A 23,917-nucleotide genomic window follows, 5' to 3' on the forward strand; every position below is an offset into this window, starting at 1 on the left:
CAGCTGAGAGCAGAGCCAGGCCAGGGGCTGCAGTGGTTCTGCAGAGCCTGTTCCTGACCACTTCACTACTCCCGTGTTCAGCCTCTTACCTCCTGCTGCTGCTGGACTCAAACCCCACTTAACCCAAAGGTGCTTTTTCACTATAACTGATGTCTGTGGCTGGTGGTCCCAGGGTTGGAGGTTCCGGTGTTCCCAGCAGGGCTGGAGGAGAGAGAAGCTTGTGCCAGGACAGAGGAATGGTTATGCTGTTTCCCGGTAATGCTGGCAGAGCAGAGCACCCATGGCTGAACAGCAGGATGGGGACAAGCGACTGCTAGGCCCTTGTCTCACCAACACATGGGGCACTATGTAGAGCCCTTCATCAGCAGGGGGTGCAACTTCCATCCTCTTCCCCACCTTCAGTTGTTTTTCTGTCCCACACCCCCCTCCAGTGGGTATTTAAAATCCTCTGCCCTGCTCTCCCACCAGCACCCCGTGTCCATCCCTCCTGCCCCTCTCAGTGCATAAGGAACCAGCACTCCCAGAGCAGGGCACTGAGCTGCACCCAGCCCATTTCCACCTTCAGTCTCAGCAGAATGGATACAGGCTTCCCAGCACCACGGGGTTCACAAGCCTTGCAGGTGGGTGTCAGTAACAGCTCAGTTCCTTCCCTGCAGCCAGCACAAGCCAGGGCAGCCACCTCCTTTCTGCAGCCCTCTCAGCTTGCCTGGGGGTCTCCTGCTCCAGGGCAGGTACTGCACCAGCATGGCCTTGGCAGCCCCCATGCCCAGAGACCTGTAACCACTCTGTGCCTTTCACTCTGCCTAAAACAACAGCAGAGCTCTGGGAGACCTGGTTCTCTTGGGTCTGATCCTGTCCCTGCCATGGCTGTATTCTGGAAAGAGTAAAATAAAGGGCCTCTTCCAACATGCGGTCAGTTATTGCACAAACGCTACGGTTACATTAACGACCGAGGCCAGCTGATGTTATAAACCGCTTGCAACCTCTTACAGATGTTTTTATCTCGCTGTTTTAACTGCAAGTAACGCGCCTTATGTAAGGACAGAAACAGAAAGCCAACGAGGCATCTCTGTTTGCACTAACACCACCCTATTCACTGTCAGGAGACCAATAAAGATTTCCTTTCTGAGTCACACCACTGGATGTTTCTCCCATGTGCTGTTCATTTCTGGGTGGGGGTGTTAACACGTGGGGTTACTGCTGCACCCCCACCTCAGCACACGTATTTCCCAAGGTTCTTGCCCATCCTGAGCTCACCTGACTCACATCCCAGTGTCCGGCAGCACGTGTTGAACCCAGCAATCTACCCAGGACACGGGAGGGCTAGCGGCAGGGGAGCCCAAGGGAAATGATTTCCCTGATGCCAGAGGATGATGGGCTCTTTATAAACCCAGGCTGCCAGCAGGCAAAACTGGAGCCATGGGCCCAGCAGCTTGGCTCAGGAACAACTGTATCCAAAGCTATTCCCACTGGAAAATTAGGGAGTGGTTGTTCTGATCTATCTTTACACAGCCCCTTCAATAGGCTGGAAGAATACACGGGGGGGGGGGGGAATAAGCTCCAAACAGAAAAGTAGAAAGGGTTTATTATAGATCTTACAGCTTCCCACGTAAGAGGTCCCCTCTGTCACTCCAGCCCCTCAAGCCGGCTCCCCACCTGAGTGTGCTCCCAGCTTGCTAAGTTTCTGCAGCAGGGTGCCACGCAGCTCCTGGTCACTGACGTTGTCCGTGATGGACTCCAGGAAGTGCCTCTCGTTGGCTCTGTGCAGCATGTTGCTGGGGGATGTATCAGCACTGCTGAACACCTCATACTGCAAGAGGATCTCCAACGCTACCACCACCAGCGGCTCGCTGCACCCCTGCTCTGGCAGCATGGCAGCGACGTGCAGCAGGTGGCAGAACATCTGGATGCAGATGAAGGACACCTCCTGTGTGAAGGTCCCGTCCTCAGGGTGCGAGGGGGACCCCGCGATGCTCTTGACAGAGCCCAGCAGGTCTGTCAAACTGCTGCAGTAGAGCTGGACCACATGGAACCACGCCTCTGCTGGCAGCCAGGTGGAGCAGCTGGAGCTGCAGAGGAGCTGGAAAGCCCGCAGGAAGAGCATGGAGAACTGGAGGTAGCAGGCAAATGGCCGGAGGTTGAGCAGGGGCATGTGCTGCACGTACTCAAGCGTGTACGGCACATGCAGGATTTGCCTCTGCAGCAGGTTTTCAACCACATGTGCAAGCCTCTTCCATTCACTGTGGCTGCACCAAGGGAGGACCTGTATGAGGGCCACCAGGAACCCTTTGCTGAAGAGATTTACTTCTTCGGGGTTGTCCACATTGACTGTGAGGAGCGTCAGCATCGTCTCCCTGAGCGCCGTGGAGATGCAGCAGCATTCCATCCATGCCAGGAGCCCGGTGCCCGGTCCATAGGCTGGCAAAGGCTGGGATGTCCACTCCTCCTCGGGAAGTGTGCAGATCTCAAACAGTGTTGCCGGGACCTCGTTCTTGAAGTGGTCTCCATAAAGCTTCTTCAGCCGCAGACCAATGGTCCAGTCCAGCAACGCCACCCTCCTGTGAAGCCAAGCGAGTGACTGGACCCACAGCTCAGGGGAAGGGGCAGTTTCTGGTCTTACCACTTCACAGAGCTGGCAGAGGATGTTCAGTATCAGGTCTTTGGTCTCCAGAGAAGGAAAGAGCTGGTCCCTAGGCCGATGCCAGTACTTTGTGTAACCATCTAGAAGCTTGCAGAGGCTGAGGAGAAGTGGGAATGGGTGACAGGACTTGATCCAGTGTTCTTCTGAACTAGACTGTATCCCCAAAACCTTACTGAGGATCTGCAGGCTCAGCTCAATGTGAACAGAGTCCGACTTCAAATAGGGAAAGACAAAGGTTTTGGTCACCTCTGCTGGTGACACAAGGGGGGTGGCTGAGCTTGGCTCCATAAGAAAGGCCAGGAACTCAAGGAACTGTTCCTCTTCCCTCGCAGTGGAAAGCCTCCCCCATACTGCCTCCTCCAGACACCTCAGCACCAGGCTGCGTGGCCTGCTGGGATCATCGTGGGTCTCCAGGAAGCTCAGTACTGGGAAGGAGCAGAGTATTTGTGCAAGGAACTGGTGAGCTCCCAGATTGACTACAGCAAGGTTACAAACCTGCTTCACTGTGGCCTCAGGGTACATCAGAGTGAGCCTGGCCACAGAGGCCACAGCTCTGGTCAGGCCCTCATCAGACACGCTCTTTGTGAGTTGGTTGAAAGTCACATTTAGATCCTCCTGAAATCCCTCCATGACAACCTGCAAGTTCAGGGACAGACCCCGTCCACCCCAGGACACCAGGATGCCCGAGATCACTTGGTTTTTGTCAGTTAATGACAGCTCATTGTAACACTCCACAATGGCTTTGGTCACTTGCCTCTGTAGCTCTTGGGACTCCTTGTCTTGGTGGAGCATGGCAAAGCTCACCAGCGTCTCCAGCAATTTCAAAACTAGCTCTGGTTTCTGGAAGAGAGCTTTGTTTTTCACAAGGCAGCCAAGCCAGTCCCTTGAAAAGGCCCAGGTCTTCTCAGATGCAAAAATGGAGCACATTTCCACATGCCGGTCCAGCTTTTGCTCAATGATTGTCATGGCCACTGAAGACACAAGGCTGGTGTCCAAATCCTTGCTCTTCAGGCTGGCACTGATCTCCTTAAGCAAGTCCTTAGAGATCTGTGTCAGCTTTAACACTACACGTGTCTCATCCTCACCCAGGTCTTTAGCTTCTGAGAAGCAACCCAGGTTCTTCCCAAGGGTGGTAAGTGTATCCAGGAGCCGGTAACTCTCATAGCAGAACTTCTCCTCAGAGCTGCCTAGGGTTCCCTGCAGCTCCTCCCCCCAGGCATGTAACAAGCTAGACAGAAAGTCCAAGCCAACAAAGAGCTCCTCATGGGAGAGCTTGGCCATGGACAAGAGGCTCATGCTCCTTTCTGCCTCCCTCACCTTCTCATCCAGCCCTCTGTGGTGGTACATGCTTTCAGTGTCACCAGTCCAGAGGCTGACCACAGTGCTGATCTTCTCCAGGTACTCTGCCACAGGGAGGGGGCTGCTCTCTGACTCCAGCTCAGTGAACATGGACAGTAGCTCTGCCAGGTTGGCCACAGCATAGCACTTCATGCAGGGCAGGGCAATGCACCCATAGATTCGCTTTAACCCCTCTATTAGGACCATGAGAAGGCTGGTGGCAGCAGGGGGGTCGTTCAGAGGATCAGGGTCACCCTTGAATCTCTTTGGGGGCTGGAGGCCATCATCCAGGGAGGACTCACACTCATGCTGACATATGAGAGCGCTGAATGCAGAGACTGTTGCATCTTCCTCTCCCTCCTTGTGCTTCATCACCTCCCACCACACATCCAAGAAAAGCCTGATGTCTGATGGGGATGTCTCACTGGCGATGTACTCCACCAAGTGCTGCAGCTGGCTCCGGCACACATCCTGGGGCAGCGCCAGCAGCAGGCGCACAAAGAGCCGGGGCTCGCTGAGAGCTTTGACGAGCTCGAAGAGGACGGTGTGGTTAACGTCGGGGATCATCCTGCCCATGGAGAAGAAGCCATCCTCCTTCCAGCCCTGGTCCAGCGAAGCAGCCGGGGGAGCCGGCAGCAAGACTTTAGCCCAGACGATGGCCACAGCCTCCTCCTTCCACAGGCTGTGCTGCAGCGGTGAGCGACAGAGGGCCCCGATCTCCCCGAGGGCGTCGGTGATGGGGGGTCCCACGCGTGGCCAGTCGGCTTTGCGCAGCTCCCGCAGCGACCGCGGCTGGGTCAGCCGTGCGGCCAGCAGGAACCCGCCCTGCAGGATGGCCGTCTCCTCGCACACGCCCCACGGCCCTGCGCGGGACACACCGTTACCTCGGACCGGCCCCGGCCGCTCCCCACCGCGTCCCACCCGGCCCCGCTCCCCCCAGCCCCACACCTACCGGCCTCCATGGCTGCGGCGCGCCCGGCTTCCGGCGCCGCGATCTGACGTCGGAGAGGGCAGCAGCGCTCCGCCCGCAGCGCCCCCTGGCGGCCCGGCGGTGGCGCCGCCTCTCCCGCCGCATCCTTCCTGTAATTAATTTGCGTGCACGGAATTAAAAGAAAGCCCGATTAAAAGGGAGCGGGAGCCCCGGTACACCGAAGCAGGCACACACACCGGCCTCCGGGACCGCTTTTATTAGTTTAAGGGTGATACTGGCAAGCAGCGGCAGTTCCAGGGTGCAGCTGCACGTGACACTGACTCGATCAATACGTGATTCAAAATCATCATTGAACCTGAACTGAAAAGCTCAAATGAGAAAAAATCACAGTGATTTTTCCTGCTTAAACTCAGAACACTCACTGCAGGCACTGACACGCCTCGGTGGCTGCCGGCACTGCTTTTCCTGCTTTTACTCTGCTAAACATAAAAGGTTTTTGCAGAGAAAGATGACAAACCAGACAGCATGCCTGATGCAGACAGTACTATAATTACTCCCCGCATTCCATTCCACTAGCAAAAGCAGAGTGACTTCATTCCAATGGAATAAATCCAAAACTGTTACTTCCAAAGGCAATTTCTCATCAAAAGCCAATTGCAAACCCACATTCAAGTCACCTCCTGGTGCCTCTACGGACAGCACAGTGCTGCCTCACACCTCAGAGCACAGCCCCGGCTCCTGTCTGGAATGTGGTAGGCTCCTTGGTAAGGGGTGGAAACCACCACATCAATAATGTGACCCCAGTAAGAAACACACCCTGGGCTCCTCAAGTGAATATTTCACCTCGAAAGCTGGGGAAACATCTTGGAATGAAAACAAAGTTTGCTCCAGACTATAATGTTCATGTGATCTAGTGAGTTATTTTGCTGTTCACAGCAAACAGGCCCAGGCTGTGACAGCTGAACTGCTCCAGTTCCCCGTACCCAGCCCTTCCCTTCAGCCCCACACTTCACTACCGAAGCAGGGTAGCTGCAACACCCACAGCCTCCTAAAAATCCCTTCTCTAAGCAGGAAATGCAGGACAACTAAAGCCAGTTAGTTACAGAATTTGGTACTGTAATCAGTCAAGCACTCTCTTTTTCAAGTATAACAACACAGAAGTGTGAGGTTTTCCTATCAATGGAGGACCTGTTTTAGAAGCCACAGGCTCAACCTTCTCCCTGCTGTGCAACCTGACTATTCTGAAGGATAAACATGCTTGAAAGGAGAGAGCAGTAGGAAAAGACAAAAGCTTAAATCAAACAAATCAACCAGTGTGGGACACAAAGGCACCCCCTTACTGGAAGGGGTAATGCAACGTGGTACATGGGATTGGCGTATTTCTCTTTGATGAAAACCACAGCAGGAAGGAGCAGTCCAGCCTCTCCTCCAGCTAAGCAGCAGCCTTCTTCATATTGTGCGCAGCAAACCACTTGTCACTGTTGTCTGACGCCATGGCCTGTGTGGAGGAAAGCATTTACACGTTCAGAACCAGGGCTGAGCTGCTGCTCACACTCACCAGCCCGCCCCGCACCCCAGACTGACCACAAGGACACTTTGTAATCAGGAGGAAAGCTGCTAGTAAGGAAAACAGACACTGAAAATCAGCCACATGAGCTGGTAAGATGAGCAAACCAGGACAGTTTAAACATAGCCTTCCCACAGAGCTCACACTCCGTACCAGAGCCCCTCTGCTGTCAGGGACATGGAGCTGCACTGACACTACAGCAGCTCATCATTCCCTGCAGTAACTTACATGAAAGTGTGGTGACACAACACCACCCGGCTGCCCCAAGAGCGAGGCTGGAAAACTCTATCCAGGAGTTTTGAAAGTGAAGTTTCAAAACTGATTTGTTTTCCTTAGCAAGATTAGGATTTGCTTCTCAGAAAACCTCCACATGGAATGAAAATTAGGTTCTACAGGTAAATGATCAGGAGGAAAATGGACGTGCAGACAGCACTACTTACATCATCCAACAGTTTGGCACTGTTAGGGTCCACCTTGGACAGATCTCTAAATGCTTCATCTCCCACAAAGCAGATCTCGTGGCCATCCTAAACCAAATGCAAGAGCAGGAAAGTTAGATAAATGACAGGAAGACATTTAAATCTAATTCAGCTGCTATTTCCAATACTACTCACAGGATCGGCCAAAATAACCACTTGCACTGTGGCTTTGCCAGGTGTGTCCAAGCTGACCAGAGGTGTTAGAATTTTCTGATTCTCCTTTTTCATCAGCGCTTCAATCTTTGGCAACTTGAACAGAAAACAAACAAAAGTCTGCCCTAGTCAGGTGAAGATCAGATGTACTCAGACTGTTCCCATGTACAGCTCCCCATTACCCATAGCTCCACTGCATTCCCACTGTGAAGAACATAAATATCTGCCCAGTATTATTTTATTCGCAACTGAGATATTTGCCAACACTAGAAATTAACTTCCCACCATCCAGCTCTGGGCAATGCAAGGTGGGGAGAGAAATGTGGTTGTTACCTCTTCCTTTGCACAGGAGAAGGCGATGCGCCCAAACGCTGTCCCGTGATCCACCACTCCTCCAACAGCCTTCAGCTCCAGCTTACACTGACAGAGGGAAAAAGCAAACCTGACTTGCAAGGGCTCTGCTCTCCACGCTACATTCGCTCCAGCTTTTCAGTCATGTGGATGGCTTCAAAATCACCCATAGACGTATTTCCCAACAAGACAGAACTACCAGAGCAAACCACAGCTTTTTTTTTTTACTTAAAAAATGCCGTTGAGTGTACACAAGCTTTAATTAAAGTACACAGAATTAAGTGCACAGTTGCTTTAATTAAAACCTTTTTTCACCTTTAAGACTGTTCTCATGGAATAAGAGGTTGAGAGGTTTCTATGATGAGATGTAACTCTTAAAGATCAGAAGTAGAAAGTTTTCCAAGGACTAACCTGGTTATCTGCATAGCCCAGCAAAGCCCTTTGCTTTTCCTCATCCTTCTCATAGATTTTCATCTCGAGCAAATTAGACCAGTAATTAATAGACTTCTGGAGATTGGAGACACCCAAGGTCACCTTCATCACAGGATCTTGAAGAATGAAATCATTTGAAATTGGTTACAAGTATACTGTGTTTTAAAAGCACAGTTTTACATTCTTCAGAAGTAAGGTAGAGAGAACAAAAGCGTGTCTGCTTTGTAAAACACTGTCAACACAAGTGCACAGCCCAGTTTAATAGCCCACTCATAAATCTCTCGAACACAAGAAAGAGCAAGTGTATGTTTCACCTTTCTTGAGCTGTTCCTTATCTTCCAGATAGAACTTGTATCCCCCTGGGGCTTCAGTTTCAAAAACACCAGCGGTGACTTCTCTGATGGGCCACCCCATCTTCTTAGCATTGCTCACAGCCTGGCTGGACACAAGCGTTATGCCCTGGTGAGAAGAGAACACAAAATTCACAGAGCAGATGCTGACCAAATCCTGTCTTTTAACAATCAGCCTCTACAAATGACTAGAAACAAACTGGAAAATATGCTTTTTATAACAGATAGACCATACAATCTCCTGAGAGCCAAATATCCTGCTCCTAGAAAGTATGCTTAACCTTATTCTACATCCCATTATATTTTGAATGCATCCATTTGCCTTTCTTTCCCATCAAAGGGAAATGAAAAGCAAAAGGAATTTAGAACTCCGACTCAACACATTGTACAGAAGCAGAAAATCGAGATCCTAACTGTTCTGCCAGGTTAGGCAGCCATCCATGGCTCCAAGTGGCCATTCCCTGGCACACCACAGGCTGGAGGAAGAATATTAATTAGCTATGGGGAAAAGATGAGCAAACACATTACATGTATTCATACATGAAACATGAGATCTTCATTGGCTGTCAGCAAGTAAACAGTGAAGAAATAACTAATAACAAATAAAAGAGTGTTTTCCTACAGCAAGATCCTTCTTAGCTAACCATTCCATGTTGGCAGCAAATACCAGCTGTCCTACACACACAGCAGCTAAGAGGGGGAGCTTATGGAAGCACTTCCTGGATCCTAAGTGAGCACAAAGCTGCTCTAGTTTCTGGTATAACCTATATGTCAAGCAGACTCCTAACTGTAAAAGTGAAATGCTTATAAGAAGAAAGGTCTTGCTGCTAAGTGTGGTACTCACCAGAAAGTCATTGCCCAGGCGATATTCTCCAATTCCATAATTGTAAGTCAATTCTGCAACAAAGTGGTTGTCTTCTGGCCCATAGCCCACCATTGTTTTGCTCCATTTTCCATCATAAGGGCTGGAACATCCACATTTAATTGGCATGAGTGTTGGAAATAAACCTTGAGAATTGAAGTACTAGTGTTCCAAGGAAGAACTGCATCTCTAGAGTAATCAAACGGTACAGGAAGCCAGTAGCCTCCCATCAAGTAGGAGCTGATACCTATGAAGAGTTCTGCTCCCAGCTCAGTACACAGCAGACAGGCACCTCCCAGTCAACGCCTCTGACCTCTGCCTGTAGTTCATGACCATACAACAAAAGCAATTCTACCTTCTTTCAAATGGCTCACATTTTAAGAGCACAAGCTGCTCATTAACTGGAATTATAGCAGCACTTTCTCATTAAGAAAAGTGGTTAGGCACCAGGGTGTAAGATTTCTTTCATCGTTCTATGATTCTGTGGGGAGTAAAATCACAGAATCCCAGCCTGGTTTGGGTTGGAAGGGACCTTAAAGCTCATTCATTCCCAGCCCCCTGCCACAGGCAGGGACACCTTCCACTAGAGCAGCTTGCTCCAAGCCCGTGTCCAACCTGGCCTCGAACACTGCCAGGGATGGGGCAGCCACAGCTTCTCTGGGCACCCTGTGCCAGCGCCTCAGCACCCTCACAGGGAAGAGCGTCTGCCTTACATCTAACCTGATCTTCCTTTGTTTAAACCCATCACCCTTGTCCTATTGCTACAGTCCCTGATGAAGAGCCCCTCTCCAGCATCCTTGTACTTAAACCCCCCTTCTCCACCAACAACCCAACAAAGCCCCTGTTTAACAGATGAAACAACAATACACAACGGGTCTTTCATGGGCAGCACTCACCCGTTGCAGCTGGCTTTGCAGCCCTCCTCGAACTCCTCATGCCTCAGCACCTGCCGGATTAGGCGAGGAAACGCTCAGGGGGGACACGTCGCTTCCCTCCCTCCCCCTTTCACTTCACGGCTGTCACCGGGCCGAACCGGCGGCTCCGGGGCACAGAGGGCGAGGGCCGGAGGAGCCGGGGGCCGCACTCCCGGGGCTGAGCGGGTGCGAAGGCCGGGTACGACCCGCTGAACCCTCCGCCCTCCCCTCAGCGCTCCGGTGGTGACACCGACCCCCCCCCCCCGTCCCCTCAGGGCCGCTGCTGTGGGTGACACCGACCCCCTCCGTCCCCCGTCCCCTCAGGGCCGCTGCTGTGGGTGACACCGACCCCCCCCCCCCGTCCCCTCAGGGCCGCTGCTGTGGGTGACACCGACCGAACCCCCCCCGCGCTCACGCTCATGCCCAGCAGGTCCCGGTAGAACCGCGCGCTCCGGGCCCGGTCGCCCACTTTGAACACGAAGTGCAGCGCCCGCCGGCACCCCATGGCGGTGACGTCGCTCCGCGGGCGCCCGTCGCGCAGCGCTGACGGAGGAAGATGGCGGGGCTGGGGAGGCTGGCGCCGGGGCTGTGCCGGGCGCTGCTGAGGCCCGGCGGGCCCCGGGAGGCGGCTGCAGAGGGGAGGCGCGGGGTGCGGGCGCTGCGGAGGAGCCCCGTGCGGGTGCTGCCGCCGCGGAAGGAGCGGGGCGCGGCCGGGGAGAAGCAGCCGAGCCCCAAGAAGCACCCCCCTCCGCCGCCGCCTCCAGCGGTGGAGCGGAGCTCGGCCGGGCCGGGGCTGTGGTACGAGAAAGCGGCGCCCGGTGACAGGAGACTGGGGTGAGGCGCGGCCCGCGGGCATCAGCGGGGTGGGCTCGGGGCTGCCGGTACCGGGGGCTTTGGAGCGAAGCTCTCCAGGGCGTCAACAGCCCTTTTCCGTGATTAACTTCTCCATAGGAAAGTGCTGACTATCACCAAGTCGAAGAAGTTCCGGGATCACCACGGGAAGGTCCTGCTGGAGGGTCACAGGCTGATCAAGGACGCCCTGGAGGCAGGAGCTGTGCCGCATACCCTCTTCTTCAGCACCATGGGGCACCTGAAGGAGCTGCCCGAGGCCAAGCTGAAGCAAGCCAGCTTAGTTAAGGTGAAATTTGAAGACATTAAGAGCTGGTCTGACCTTGTAACTCCTCAGGGGCTTATAGGTAAGTTGCTTTGGAAACGGTCACAACACTGCTCAACGGGAAACTTACTTAAGTGGATAATGGCTGCCTTCACAATCTTCCCCTGGATGTTCCGGCAGTCTGTCCAGAGGGGTATGACCTGGGAGAATTCCCTTTCCTAGGATGCACTGAAGGTGCTAGCACTCGGTTTTAAAGGCATGTCGCTTTAGCTCCGCTGGGAAATAGTTCTCCTTCCAAAGCGTCACACTTCCCAAACTTCCTTTAAGCCATGCTTTTCCTCCTGCTTCCTCCAGCACATCCTTAGTGGGATTTCAGGCAAGTAAGCCAGAGACAACCCTCTCCTTGGGATGGGTTAGCCAGAAGCCTGTCATCACTTTGTCCCCTCAGGGATCTTTTCCAAGCCTGACCATACCAAGATGTCCTACCCTGCTGCTCAGCTGACCAGCTCCTTGCCACTGCTCCTCATCTGCGACAATATCCGAGATCCAGGCAACCTGGGGACTATTCTGAGATCTGCAGCAGGAGCAGGCTGTGAGAAAGTGCTGCTCACAGAAGGTAAGAGCCTTTCCCTGGGGAAAAAGAAAGTGCAGTTTGAGTAATTTTGGGGGTATGGCAGGGAATTAAGAGATGCTTGAAGATGTTGTTCCCAAGAGTTTGTAAGTAGTGTCTGGCACAGAGAGGATTTGCTGTGGGAAGCTGAATCTGATCTTTGTGGGATTCAGTGTCACCATTTTCCCTGCTTCCATCTCAGGCTGTGTGGATCCCTGGGAGCCAAAGGTGCTCCGGGCAGGTATGGGAGCTCACTTCCGACTGCCCATCGTCGCCAACCTGGACTGGGAATCTGTTCCCAGCAACCTTCCTGCTGGCATCCAGGTCTGCGTGGCTGACAACAAAGACCCGAGAGGAGCTGATGGGGCTGGCTCTGCTCCTGGCAGCCTTAAGGCTCCTGTGAAATCCAAACCCAAAGCTGCTCCTGAGCATGAGGATGAAGAGGGAGAGGAAGGTGTCTGCATCCCAGAGCTGCCTGCACAGTATTACTACGAGAGCTGGACACAGACTCCAGTGGCAGTGGTGATCGGTGGAGAGACCCATGGTCTGAGTCCCGACGCGCTTCACCTTGCAGCCAGCACGGGTGGGAAGAGACTGGTCATTCCCGTGGTGCCAGGCGTGGACAGCTTGAACTCTGCTATTGCTGCTGCCATTGTGCTGTTTGAGGGGAAGAGACAGCTGCTGCAGAGGCACAAGCAGGAAGATGAAAGGCAGAAGTTCCCTGTAGTGGGCTGAACTGAGGTTTGGGTGCTGAAGAAGCTTCTCTTCCCTTTGGTGCGCTGTAGAGTTAATAAAAGAGCAGCTCGGGCTGTTTGTTTTGCAGTAAACGAGTGTTGAACAGCTCTGGCAGTGTTAGAGCTGCGCCTGGCTGAGTGTCAGGCTTCCGGGAGAGCCTGCGGACGCTGCTGCCGCACGGGGATGCTAGTGAGAAAGGAAAGGCCGGCAGAAACTCTCGCCTTGCCGCAGCCAGCTCCTGGTTTTTCGCATCCAGCAGATCTGAGGCCTCAGGTCCCTCACTGCAGGGTCAGGACGCAGCTGCCGCAGTGGCATTTGTGCTGGCCCGGTCAGGCTGCTGGTGATAGCCCGTGTCCTTCCTGTGCTGTGTGGCCTGGCTGGTGGGTTTGGGGTCAGAAAGGCCAAATGACAGCCACCTGAATGGCTCCTGCCGGTGCTCACCCAGACCCTGAGCTCTGACAAGTGATAAGAGCAGCACACCAGCCCTGCCAAGGGTGCCTGCTGTATGCCAGGCTGGCTGCACGGTGGGTTGTCTCTGCTCTAGGAGCTAGGCCTCAGCATGGATGAATAAGGAATGAGGGAGGAGAAAGGTGGAAAAGGAGCTGCAGGCACTGCCATCTTCAAGCTGTCCCTCAGGGAAGAAGCACTGGTTACAGGGAAAGGAGATCCCAAAGCCTGACTGTACCTTCCCAAGGGCAACAACTCTGCTTACAACAACCCACCTCCGTGGATCTGGGATGTCCCGTGCAACCCCAGTCATGCTGGAGGCTCCCATGTTGCACCATGCTCTCTGCATTGCTGGCAAGCTCCATGTTGACAGCTACTGTGACAGCACTGACTTCTATCTGGCTTGCTACGCAGTTTAACATGCCAGCTGCTCAACCAGCTACTTAGCACTAGCCCCTCAAAAATCTCCAGTAAAGGGAATACGAGTTAATTTAAGGGTAATTTAGGGTAAGTTGTGGTAGCCAAGTATTGCAACCCAATGCAGCAAGCTGCAGCTTCCTAATGTAGCCTGACCAGCTCCTGCCCCAGCCACACACAGCCCCTTCCAGTTCCTTCTGCCCTGTCTGGCTCAGGAACCAGTGGGCCAGGCAGCATGGCTGCTCCTCCAAGGACTCACCAGTCAGTCAATCACTGCCAAATGCAGGAACCTCTGCAAAGTGCAAAACAGGGAGGATTTACATGGTTCCTGCCTCGCTGAGCTGGCGGCTTTCCTCAGCTCCTGCCCAGGTGGGTTGCTGTAGCAGCAACAAAAGGGGAGAGGCTGCGATCCTGCCACCACTGACTGATGAGCTGGAAGGGAAAAGCAGTGACTTGCACAACACTCGCTGTTCACCACATACCTCTGGGGCGCTGCCCTCCCAGGATGCTGCAGGAACCATCACAGCCACCGCCATGTCCCTCTCCCTGACAGCAGGACATGGCAATCGGCACCTCTGGGGACAAGGTTGTTGTAACAGTTTTATTACAAAGTTCCAATCACCATGTACAGTTTTTACAATGTCACTTTGGGGGGCTCGGCTGTGCTGCTTGGGTTAAGGGAGGGATTTTGTTGTTGTTGGGGGTTTTTTGGTTACTTTTTAAACAACAGCACCATTAACATTGAGTTTGGGACACACCTACAAAAAACAGCTCAATCAACTAACACAGAGGGGAGAAGACAATTCATACAAGAGAAAGGGGTGACAAGGGGATGGGGAGAGCACAAGGGAGAGACTAGAGAAGGGAGGGCAGCCCAGTGGTGGTCCTCCTCCTGGCTCAGAAAGGGAGGGATGGAGTATCACCCAGTGCAGGCGGGTGGACCCTGACACGCACAGCCAGCACCACCTAAGGCTGTGGGTGCTTGGGGTGGGAAATCCACCAGGAAAGGTCTCACCCCCCAGGAGGAAGAGCTCGGCTGCGCTGTGGTCTTTCAGAGGTTGTCAGCAGTTAAGACTTTGTCTTCGCCTCGTCAGGGCACTTGCATGGGAAAGGACGGCCAGGGGCAAAGGGGACAGTTTCCTTATTGCTTCCTTGAAGTCACTGGGTCAGCAGGGGTGACAGGAAAGGAAAGAAGGGGGAGAAGGACAAGAAAAGAGCCCCAAGAACCCCATCCACTGCCTGATGCATACGTTGGGAAGAACACCATGCAAAAAGATTTGCCTGCTAGCTAGTGCCATGTATAAAATAACAGTAACAGTTCTGGCCTGGTTATTAGAGAATATATCACCATGAAGCACAAGCAAGTCTCCAAACGCCAACAACTCCCTGCTGAAAGTGCATCTCAAGGAGTTTGCTTAGGAGAAGGATTCACTGCGTAAAACAAGGCACCACAAGAAGGTTGGATACTGGGTCAGGCGTGAGGACACGCTGGAGAATCCACAAGCGGCAGAAGAGACCTAGTTTTAAATAATGTCTTTTGGCACAGAAGCCCCCTTAGATGGGCTCAGGTTTTAGCTTGTCTGCTAGAAAGTCGCTGACAAAGGCTTCCACGATTTCAGGTGTGATCTCCTCCACATCCATCACATACTTGGCTCGGGCCGACATGTCCAGGATGGTGAGCAGGGGTGCAGCTTCGGGCAGGTTGGTGTAATCCCGCAGGGAGTCGGTCATGTCATCCTGGAGGCCAAAACAAGAGGGAGAGAGAAGTCATCAGCAGAGGCAGAACACCAGGAGCAGTTTACTGCTCCCGCACCATGGTCCAGACCACAGGTATCTTCCCAAGGGACTGGGCCTCACACCACCACTGCAGTACCATGAGCACAGCACCCACCTTGCTGCCTGCAGATTGCATCAAACCCAAACTGGGCTGATTTATCCCAGACTGAGATGGGACTAGGCATTCCTCCAACCCTTCCTGTGCAGGGCACAGCTCCCAGAACCCACAGACTGACCCACTGCCCAAGGCTACTCTGGAGCTTCTGGGGCAGGAGCGATTTCAGCATCCACAGTTCAGGAGCTGGGGACAAGTGCTCAATGCGGGGACTGGCCAGCCCCTGCTAGCACAGCCACATCCCTGCTGCTCACAGGGGACAGATGCCGAAGGGACCTGTGTGCAGGGAGCAAACCAGAACATGTGAATGGGACAGCCCTGTGCTTTGAGCCAACGCCAAGACCCCAACAGCAGGTCCAAGCATCCGAGGGCACACACTAAAGCCACAGAGCTCCCCAACAGCACACGGAGCTCCCCTTAGCCAGGCACAGCACCTCTAGGTGAAGGTAAGAATTTGTCTCTGCCAAGGCTGTGCAATGCAGAAGCCGGCACTGGGGCAATTAATTTCCTGCTCCCAGCCAAGCCCATGAAGCACAACATCCAAAACAAGGCATTCCCTGAGCCCCTTTCCAAGGGCAATAATGGGAATGAATCAATCCGGTGAGCGGCTGGGGGCTCTGCGGCACGCGGCAGCCGCCAGGGTAACTCCTGTCGCGCCTCCCCTTCCATTGCAGAGGTTTCTGGCGCAGTCGGACCACGTGGCAGGGAAGGGCGAGCAGGGCTGGGACCACTGCCTCGGGGCTGGTGGTCCTGGCTCTGCCTCAGCCACCCCCACCCTTCCCGCCTCCCAGCCGAGGTGTCAGGGTGCCTTTTCCTTTATCTAAATCACTGCTAAGGGACCCAAACCCATTTTTAATCAATGCAAAACCAGCCCAGACAGCACTGGGAGAGGAATGGGAGGCGCCGACTCCATCCATGGCCAGGCTGCTTTTGTGCATGGGGGCCAGCGGAGACCTGGGGCCAGTGCTCCCAGCTATTGAGGTGACGGATGAATGGGACGTGCCGGACGCTCCCCATTCTTTGGCCTGGCTGCCACAGGGACGTCGGGAGCTAGATGAATAGCAGCAATGTTTCAGCTACAGCCAGTGAGCAGGAGGAAAATGCTTTGCAGGCTCTGGGGGAGGGGGGGCAGGTCCTAGACCCTCCCAAAATAGCCTTTCCAACAAGGGGCTTATTCAGGGCTGTGGGGCTGAGCTGGGATGTTCGGAGACCCGTTACAGTGGTGGGAGAGGGAACGCCTGCTCAGATGGGGCCGATGGGACTGTGGGAGGCGGTGGTGGGGGCTCCCTGGCAGGGGGGTGAACAGGGTGCAGTGATGGGGACCCTTTTGTTCGCAGGGCGGCTCCGGGTGACCCTTCTTGCAGCGAACTGCGGCTGTGACGTGAGTGTGGAGGGATGGATGGAGCAGGCGCACGGCTCTGCAGTGGTTGCCACCTGCCCAGGCCCCGAGCAGCGCCTGGGAGGGAAACTGCGGGCCTGGAGAGGGGCTGGGAGCTTTCCTGACCCTTGCACCAAACCCTCCTCATTTGCAAGACCAGCAAAAGTGCCTGTGCAGGGCAAAGGGAGACACAAAGCCCCGTTTTCCTATTTTCTGTTTTCTGTGGCATATCCTTGCCTGGGAGCACTGCAGCCTCACATGACCCGAACGCCATCCCAGCCACAAACAGCGCGGCCGGCTCAGGAAACAGCCTGGAGCTGAGAGGCTTGTGCTGCGATGAGCACAGCCCCGTGCTGCCCCCATGCTCCCTGCACAGCTCCTGCCCGGCATCATTCACACAGCACAGAAACAGGCCCAGCCTGTGGGACTGGGGCTGCCTCCCGCAGGCACCCCTTATGCAAGAGGCTGGAGCACCAGTCCTTGCCCTCTTCCCAGGGTGGGAATGCAGGCAGCAGCATCTGAGCAAGGAGGGTAGCACAGGCTGGGCCCAGCTGAAAGCCAAACCCTGGCTGCTCTCCCCCTGCCCAGCTCACTTCCCTGCTCACACAGCCTCAGGGTTTGAGGGCAGCACAGCTCCCTCTCAGTGTCCCTCAGCTCTGCTCTGCTCACTCCCAGCAGCTCCCTTGCCTATCATCAGGCTTTTCCACCTCTGAGCAAATGCTGGGCTGGGACCCCTTTGCCAGAAGTAATATTTAGCAAGAAGAGCAGGGGACTGAGCCAGGACTTAGATCTGGTTTTGCCCCACAGACCCTGACTAGCTGCAGTAGCTCCATGTCTCAGTTTCCCCACCTGATCAATGGCAACAGCGGTACCCAACCCAGCTCAGTCCTTGTATGAAGACACAGCAGTTTACAGCCTTGTGCTCTCCTCTTGCTTACCTCACCCGCCACGAAGAAGAGCAATGGTGCCTCCTCCTCTTTGGCTTTGTACTTGGCAATGATTTTCTCAGCTATGGGTTGAATCAGTTGTTTTGCTGCATCCGACTCTCCGTCATCCTCTGAATCTGCAGGACACAGAGGTGGGGAGACAAAACAAAAGAGGCAAGGCAAAAAGGAGATTAGGATCAAACACATGCAAACAGGCTGGGTGCTGGCTGCTCTATCCCACAGCACCACCGCACAGGAAACCAGAGCCCGGATGTGCAGCACGAACTTCAAAGCCGCACAGCTCTGTAGCAATTAGAGAGCAGCTGAAATGTGCTTTTCATGTGAGACAGGGAGACGTGTAACAGGGAAAAGAGCAGCTCCTGCTGCCCAAATACTTCCCTGCTCACTCCCTGGTGCTGTTGCTGAAGCGCAGGGACAAACAGGCACAAAAGAAGCCGCTTTGCAGTCTGAGAAATCGGCATGTTTTGAAGACCAAACGAAGGCGCTGATCTGAGGCTGCCTGCCACCCCCTGCCCGCCACCCACCATCCCTCCACCTTGGGACCGCTGCTCAGCAGCTTTTCTGCTCAAGTCTCTGCCGCAGCAGCACTGTGAAGGCAGCTTTGATTTGACAGAGGTAGAGTAGAAAGAGATGGCAACATCAATCAAACGCCAGCCGCCACTGAAGTTCAAATACTGAGCTGGAAAGAGGAGAGCCTGTGTCCTTGAGCAGCATCGAGATGAAACAATTTCAATTTGGGGACAACTTTTGGCATTTAAAAAACAAGGAAGATGGCAGAAGAGTGGCCTCTGGTCTCCTCATGCATGCAGCTCATGCAGCTCTTGTGGTCCGAGATGGAACCACCCGACACAACTGGTCCAGTTCCCCAGCTGGGACAGGCAATACCTGTGCTCAAAGCACCCTCTGGCCTTGCTCCATACATCCCTGTCCTCCTCTCTGGCTTCTCCAAGCAAAGCAGGAGATGCCAGAGACACAGCACACTGGATTTCAGGGTCTGTCCTGTGTTCAAGACAGTGATAAATACATACGGTTATGGGATGCCTACAGGGATTGATTTTTCTATGAACAACTGCTGCTGGCGGCACTCCAGGCAGCCCTGCAGACTCTGGCTAACCTAGCCCTAACCTCTCTGGGGAAGGATGTACATCAGTCAGGATTTATTCACGACTGGCACTTGCTCAGCCTGCCTTCTCCTGCCCCAGTGCAGCACCAGCTTCATCTCTGCCCCAGCACATTGCCAGCAGGCTTCACCAAGGCCATACTGAGCGAGAGCCATAGCCACTGACTGGATTGTGCTCTTCCAGTGAGCAGTTTGCAGCAAGGTGATAGAAAAGCTTTGCTCAGAGCAAGACAAAAATAACTCTTTCTAGAGGCATGCAGCGCCGGCCCCAGTCAGTCACGCTTGGCGTGGCCAACAGGTCCTTCCCGCGTGAGGAGAGGATTTTTGGCTCTGTGCTCACATCCTTTGCTGGGCTGTGCTGAATAAATAATCAGGGTCAAAAGGAAATCTGAAAAGGAAAAAGGGAAAGAGCGAGAGCCGTGTTATCAGCACTGCAGAGAAGGGTGTGCTGCTCACAAAGCACATGTGAGGAAGCAGGACATGCTGTACAACACCAGCAGGCTCAGGGCAAGGGGGGCTTCTTCAGCAACCCCCACTGCAGCTTCACAGAGCACTCCAGGGACAGCCACACTCCCCCAGCAGCCCAGGACCCCTCGGCTTGCTCCCCGGAATGCTGTGCACACCCCTCTGCCATTCCCCGGGGCTCAGCCTGCAGCACAGCTCATCCTGGCCACGGCCTGATTTAACCATCTACTGCTGGCAAGGAAGCAATGAGGAATGAGCCAACTGTGCTTGGGATGAACTCTAGGCCTCTCTCCAACTGCAGGGGAGCTTCATGTGTGTTGTAGCAGTGGAAGAGCGACAGGAACTTGGGGGAAAAGCCTGCCCTGTCCTGCAGCCAGCACCCCCGAGGGGAAATAACCAAGGACCAGCAGAGTAAGTATGAAAGAGGCTCCTCTGGCTTTCACAGCCCCGCTCAGCCAGGGATTCAAGGCCTGAGCTGTGGTTTCCAGCACAGAGCTGTAACCTCTCCCAAAGATGCTTCCTCTGCCTCCTCTAGAAAATTACATGTGCCTGAAGTCCCTGCTCTGGAAAAGCATCTCCATCACCATCTCCATCACCAGTGGCTGTGACAGTGTATTTCTTGTACTCTTGTACACCTACTCAGCATTCCTCTCCACAGCCAACATCTTTGATATGGCCACTCCACTGCAAATCACTACTCCTCAGGTTGCTGCATGGGAGCCCTGTGAGCTGCAGCAGCCCATTTCTATGGTATGGGCAAGGTTCCAGGTCTGTCAGCCCCCTTGAATCCCTTGAAGGAAACTCTGTGGGGACCGCTCTCTCCCCATGGCCTCCCTGGACACGTGAGCACACAGCACTGCTCTTGGTGATGGAAATGGGCTGATAGCCCTTCCTAAGGGTACTGTCACCACCAGAGGCAGGTTCTCAGCCCGGTGGCCAGCTCTATCTGAGCTGGCAGGTAGCCCAGTCCCCCTCCTAAGCACAGGCTCTGCTTTCAAAACAGAATGCTCCATACCTACAAAGAGAACAAGGCAGGGGCCCTCATTCAGCTGCACAGCGTTGGTGTCCGTCAGCTCCAGCACGGGTTTGGGGTGCCAGGGGAACTCGTGGCACTCGATGTCGTTCAGCACCTCCACCCGCCCCTGCCGCGTGATCACATCCCCCTTGGAGTCCAGGACGATGAGAGTCGGGATGCCTGTGGAGGAAGGAAAACAAGGTGAGATCAGCCAAAGTGTGAACTGGCCAGCAACAGGGTGTGGGGAGAAAGGCCTTTTCCTATTGCCTCCAGCTCTGGCAGGAGCCCAGCAAGCAATGCTGCCTCTCTGCAGCTCAACAGAGCAGGAATCGGGGTCCCTGGATCCTGTTTCTGTCCTAGCAGAGCACTGTAATTCAGCAGCCAGAGCACGAAGCTGAGACAGGCTCTGGCATTGCCTGCCTTTCCCTGCCCAAGCACAGGCAGGGGTCACTGCTATGTGATGCTGCCTGATGCAAACCCACCATACCATGCAGGGACCCTCCTCACAAGCTCCCTCATGCCAAGTGCTAGACAAATGTGCCTCCTGTGCACAAGGCAGAGCATCAGTGCCCCACAGACACTGCCACCCCAGCACTGAGAAGTGGCTGCTGCTGGAAGAGCCTGGTCCCCGGCTCACAGGAACACACACAAACCTTCTTGCAATGTGTTCCACAGCAATGGCAGCCAGGAAGCAGGGTGTGTGCCTTCCCAGAAGGAAGGCAATGTATTTTAGCAGCCACAAACTCCTCCGTGAAACCCACACCTCTCCAGCACTCAGAGCTGATCATCCAGCCATTTCCAGAGCACAAGGATGCATCTCACATGTCATGAACCATGGTGATTTAGTGCTCAGGGGCATGGATCAACCCTGGGAATATTCAATACCCCCACCTCTGCAAGTGGAGATGGAGCAGGATTATACACATTAATGCCAGCACACTTTGCCACATGGCTCACTGGGGACATCCAGTGAGGTTCTGACTCTTGGGAAACAGCAGCATTTTGGCCCAAGCTATGGGTCTGGAAAGACCCACTATGAAGGAGAAGCTGTTATGAGGGAGGCAAACACACTTGCAGCAGAGGTTTAGCACTTGTCACCTATCAAATGTGGCTGGGCGGGCAATGGGGAAGGGTGGATACCAACTGGCGACTGTCCCATCTGAAAAGGCTTTCCAGGCACAACTCATGTTAGTGACTTCATCTGGAAAGCACATCATTCCTCTGTCATCAAGGGGACAAAGAAACATCCCACAAGGAAGGAAGTGGGGAGAAAGTCTGGGATCAGGCCCCAAGAGACAAGGTGACCAGTGTGAGTGCCAGGTGTTGCTGTCTGCTTCTCTCCTGCTTGCTCCAGAAGGTGATGCACCAGCATCTCCTCCTTTACCCAGCAACATACCCCAAGCCACAATCAGCAAACCGAGGCAACTCAAACCCTCCTGCCCTCACCCATAGGTTCACTTTAGAGCCTGTTCATCAGAAATACCCTGCAGAGCCATTCTCTGTGCAGGGGGAATCCAGCATACTTGCCTCTACCAGACTCCTGGCACTGTGCTCCCATGTTTGTACAACAGTGGGTTACTCACAAGCCCTCTGAATTCTAGGCATTTCTCTAGGAAATACATGGCCATCTGTCTGTCCCACGCCTGCCTTGCAGGTCCAGGCGAGCGGCCGCATTCCCCTCATTCCAGCTGCTCACATTCCTGCCGACACTGCGTGCTGGGGCTGGGAGCAGCAGGCTGGTGCTGCAGCAGTGCAAGAACGTGCCCAATGGCTGGGCTTGCAAGTCCTAAAGGTATGCCAAGAAAACCATTTTGTCTCACAAAAAGGCTTATTCACTACCTGCTGGTATCAACATAGCTCTAGGGCAGGGATGGGTTAAACAGACTAGAAGGAATTGGGAAATCTCACTCTGGCCCTACTCTTCAAGGCACAAAGAACTACTGAAGCCAGGAGAAGCAGCCAGTGACCAGTGATCAGCATCACACATAACTTGGATCTATATCCTAATTTAGATTTCCAGCTCTGCCCCAAATACCTGCTTCTCCATCCTCTCCAGGCCTGCATTATACACGAGGGACAGGCTAGGAATGTAGGTTCATCTCAGTATCCTGTCTAACCTGAACAATGCAGTATACCAAAGCACAGATTTGAAATGAGCTTTGCTGATCTGAGAAAATCAAGGGCTCAGTTTAGACACAGATTGTTGCAAGTGTGATCCCACCACTATCAGGGACTTCATTTACTATTCAAACATTCCAACCTTACCAGATTGTGTGTGCAGAAACATGCACACCAAAGCACCCAGCCACTGAAACCTCCAACCGCAAATACAAAACTGACTCAGAAAACAAAGACTCTTTAAGATAATTCATCCTGGGTTTAGCATGTTCAGGAAATGTGAGTAACACATCAGAAAACTTGGGGCTGGGTTTTCAGCCTGTTAGGAGGTAAATGACATGTGCCAGGTCAATCCCTGCACCTTTTACCCTGCATCAGAGGTTTCTCACAAGCCACAAAGCTCTGGTTTCCTTTCTGGAGTTGCCTGGCAAAGGCTGAGGCTGCCACAACCCATCTGCTCCTGGTTCCAAGGATCACTGATGTGCCTCCTTCCTGCACATCCCTGGCTGAGACCCAGAGGTCAGAGGACAGAGCATTACCTAGCTCACAGCGGCATTCCATAGGCTCATCATTGACTTCTGAAGCAAACCTTGTTACTGCTCCCCTAGCAAACACATGCTCTTTGGATGGGACACAGACCAGCCAGACCAGGGAAACTGTCCTTAACTTTATTCACACCTGCTAACCCCATTATTTCCCCCCCATCCCTTCTCATTCGAGCCACTATTTGTTATTTTAGTGCCTTTGGGGGCTTTGGTAATTGCCATGAGTTATAACACGAGAATTTACTTATCAAGAAAAATCACAGATAAGACACTCTGCAATGAATATTGTATTAGCTCGGATGGAAATTAGCATAGACGGGCTCAGTCTGATTTTATGCATTAGAAAATGGATTCGGCTCCCATGGGGCTAGCATTTTATGAAAACACAGGGGCCAAATGATTTGTTACTGAACCTGGCAATACATTTACATATTTATATATTAAACCCCAGATCCGACATGGAAATCTCATCTGCATTAAGTCTGCTGGGTGAGTAATCAACACTGATGTAAAGCGAACCCTCAGAATACACCAGCTGCAGGATGAGTGGGGGGTTTATTGCTCTTTCTTCACCTTTTTCAGAAGAAAGCTCCACAAATCTGGTAGGAGAATCCTCTTCTAACAGTAACAACCAGGCTGCTCCCACCAGGCGGGCTGTGAGAGTGACCCCCGGGTGTCTGGGTTAAAGCACAGAGAAGAGGGGGAAACAAAAGAATTCTGGAAGTTCCCCCAAGGGACTGCAAATCCCAAAGATATGCAACAGAGTCCCTAAGGAATATTCATGAATAGGCTCCTAAGATCATAAAATCCCAGCCTGGTTTGGGTTGGAAGGGACCTTAAAGCTCACCCAGCTCCAACCCCCTGCCACAGGCAGGGACACCTTCCACTAGAGCAGCTTGCTCCAAGCCCCTGTGTCCAACCTGGCCTTGAACACTGCCAGGGATGGGGCAGCCACAGCTTCTCTGGGCACCCCGTGCCAGCGCCTCAGCACCCTCACAGGGAAGAGCTTCTAAGAGCTCATCTCAGTCTCCCCTCTGTCAGGTTAAAGCCACTCCCCCTTGTCCTGTCCCTACAGGCCCTTGTTAAAAAAAAGAAGC

General features: G+C 53.6%; 4 protein-coding genes across 5 annotated transcripts in view; 1 reads left to right on the top strand and 3 right to left on the bottom strand.

Moving 5' to 3' along the window:
• Window positions 1-20: 20 nt before the first annotated feature.
• GEMIN4 (gem nuclear organelle associated protein 4) lies at window positions 21-5,869 on the bottom strand. Its single transcript, XM_061470287.1, has 3 exons — window positions 4,932-5,869; window positions 1,600-4,842; window positions 21-201 (listed from the first exon to the last, which is right to left on the bottom strand). The coding sequence occupies exons 1-2, from the start codon at window positions 4,939-4,941 to the stop codon at window positions 1,640-1,642; spliced, it is 3,213 nt and encodes a 1,070-aa protein (XP_061326271.1). The 5' UTR covers window positions 4,942-5,869; the 3' UTR covers window positions 21-201; window positions 1,600-1,639.
• A 319-nt stretch (window positions 5,870-6,188) lies between these two features.
• GLOD4 (glyoxalase domain containing 4) lies at window positions 6,189-10,631 on the bottom strand. The gene is made up of 9 exons (XM_061470291.1): window positions 10,434-10,631; window positions 10,001-10,050; window positions 9,087-9,207; window positions 8,207-8,351; window positions 7,872-8,008; window positions 7,443-7,529; window positions 7,092-7,205; window positions 6,918-7,004; window positions 6,189-6,408 (listed from the first exon to the last, which is right to left on the bottom strand). The coding sequence occupies exons 1-9, from the start codon at window positions 10,521-10,523 to the stop codon at window positions 6,343-6,345; spliced, it is 897 nt and encodes a 298-aa protein (XP_061326275.1). The 5' UTR covers window positions 10,524-10,631; the 3' UTR covers window positions 6,189-6,342.
• MRM3 (mitochondrial rRNA methyltransferase 3) lies at window positions 10,575-12,569 on the top strand. 2 transcript variants are annotated; one of them, XM_061470288.1, is made up of 4 exons: window positions 10,575-10,852; window positions 10,970-11,214; window positions 11,581-11,748; window positions 11,945-12,569. In XM_061470288.1, exons 1-4 carry the CDS (start codon window positions 10,575-10,577, stop codon window positions 12,475-12,477), a joined length of 1,224 nt encoding a protein of 407 aa, XP_061326272.1. In that variant the 3' UTR covers window positions 12,478-12,569. The 2 variants fall into 2 exon arrangements, with proteins under 2 accessions (XP_061326272.1, XP_061326273.1); XM_061470289.1 differs by having other exon boundaries at window positions 10,575-10,816.
• A 1,359-nt stretch (window positions 12,570-13,928) lies between these two features.
• The window catches only part of NXN (nucleoredoxin), a 51,187-nt gene continuing 41,198 nt past the window's right edge, over window positions 13,929-23,917 (bottom strand). Inside the window, exons 6-8 of the mRNA XM_061470294.1 lie at window positions 20,158-20,337; window positions 17,549-17,673; window positions 13,929-15,078 (exon numbers count right to left, since the gene is read on the bottom strand). Of these exons, the coding sequence (XP_061326278.1) occupies window positions 14,896-15,078; window positions 17,549-17,673; window positions 20,158-20,337 (488 nt within the window). The 3' untranslated portion in view covers window positions 13,929-14,895. The remainder of the gene's footprint in view (window positions 15,079-17,548; window positions 17,674-20,157; window positions 20,338-23,917) is intronic.

Source organism: Pezoporus flaviventris, unplaced genomic scaffold, assembly GCF_033815535.1.
Source record: "Pezoporus flaviventris isolate CSIRO_AGI_PZ_B2104156 unplaced genomic scaffold, CSIRO_AGI_Pfla_v1 ptg000063l, whole genome shotgun sequence".
Classification (NCBI taxonomy): Eukaryota; Metazoa; Chordata; class Aves; order Psittaciformes; family Psittacidae; genus Pezoporus; species Pezoporus flaviventris.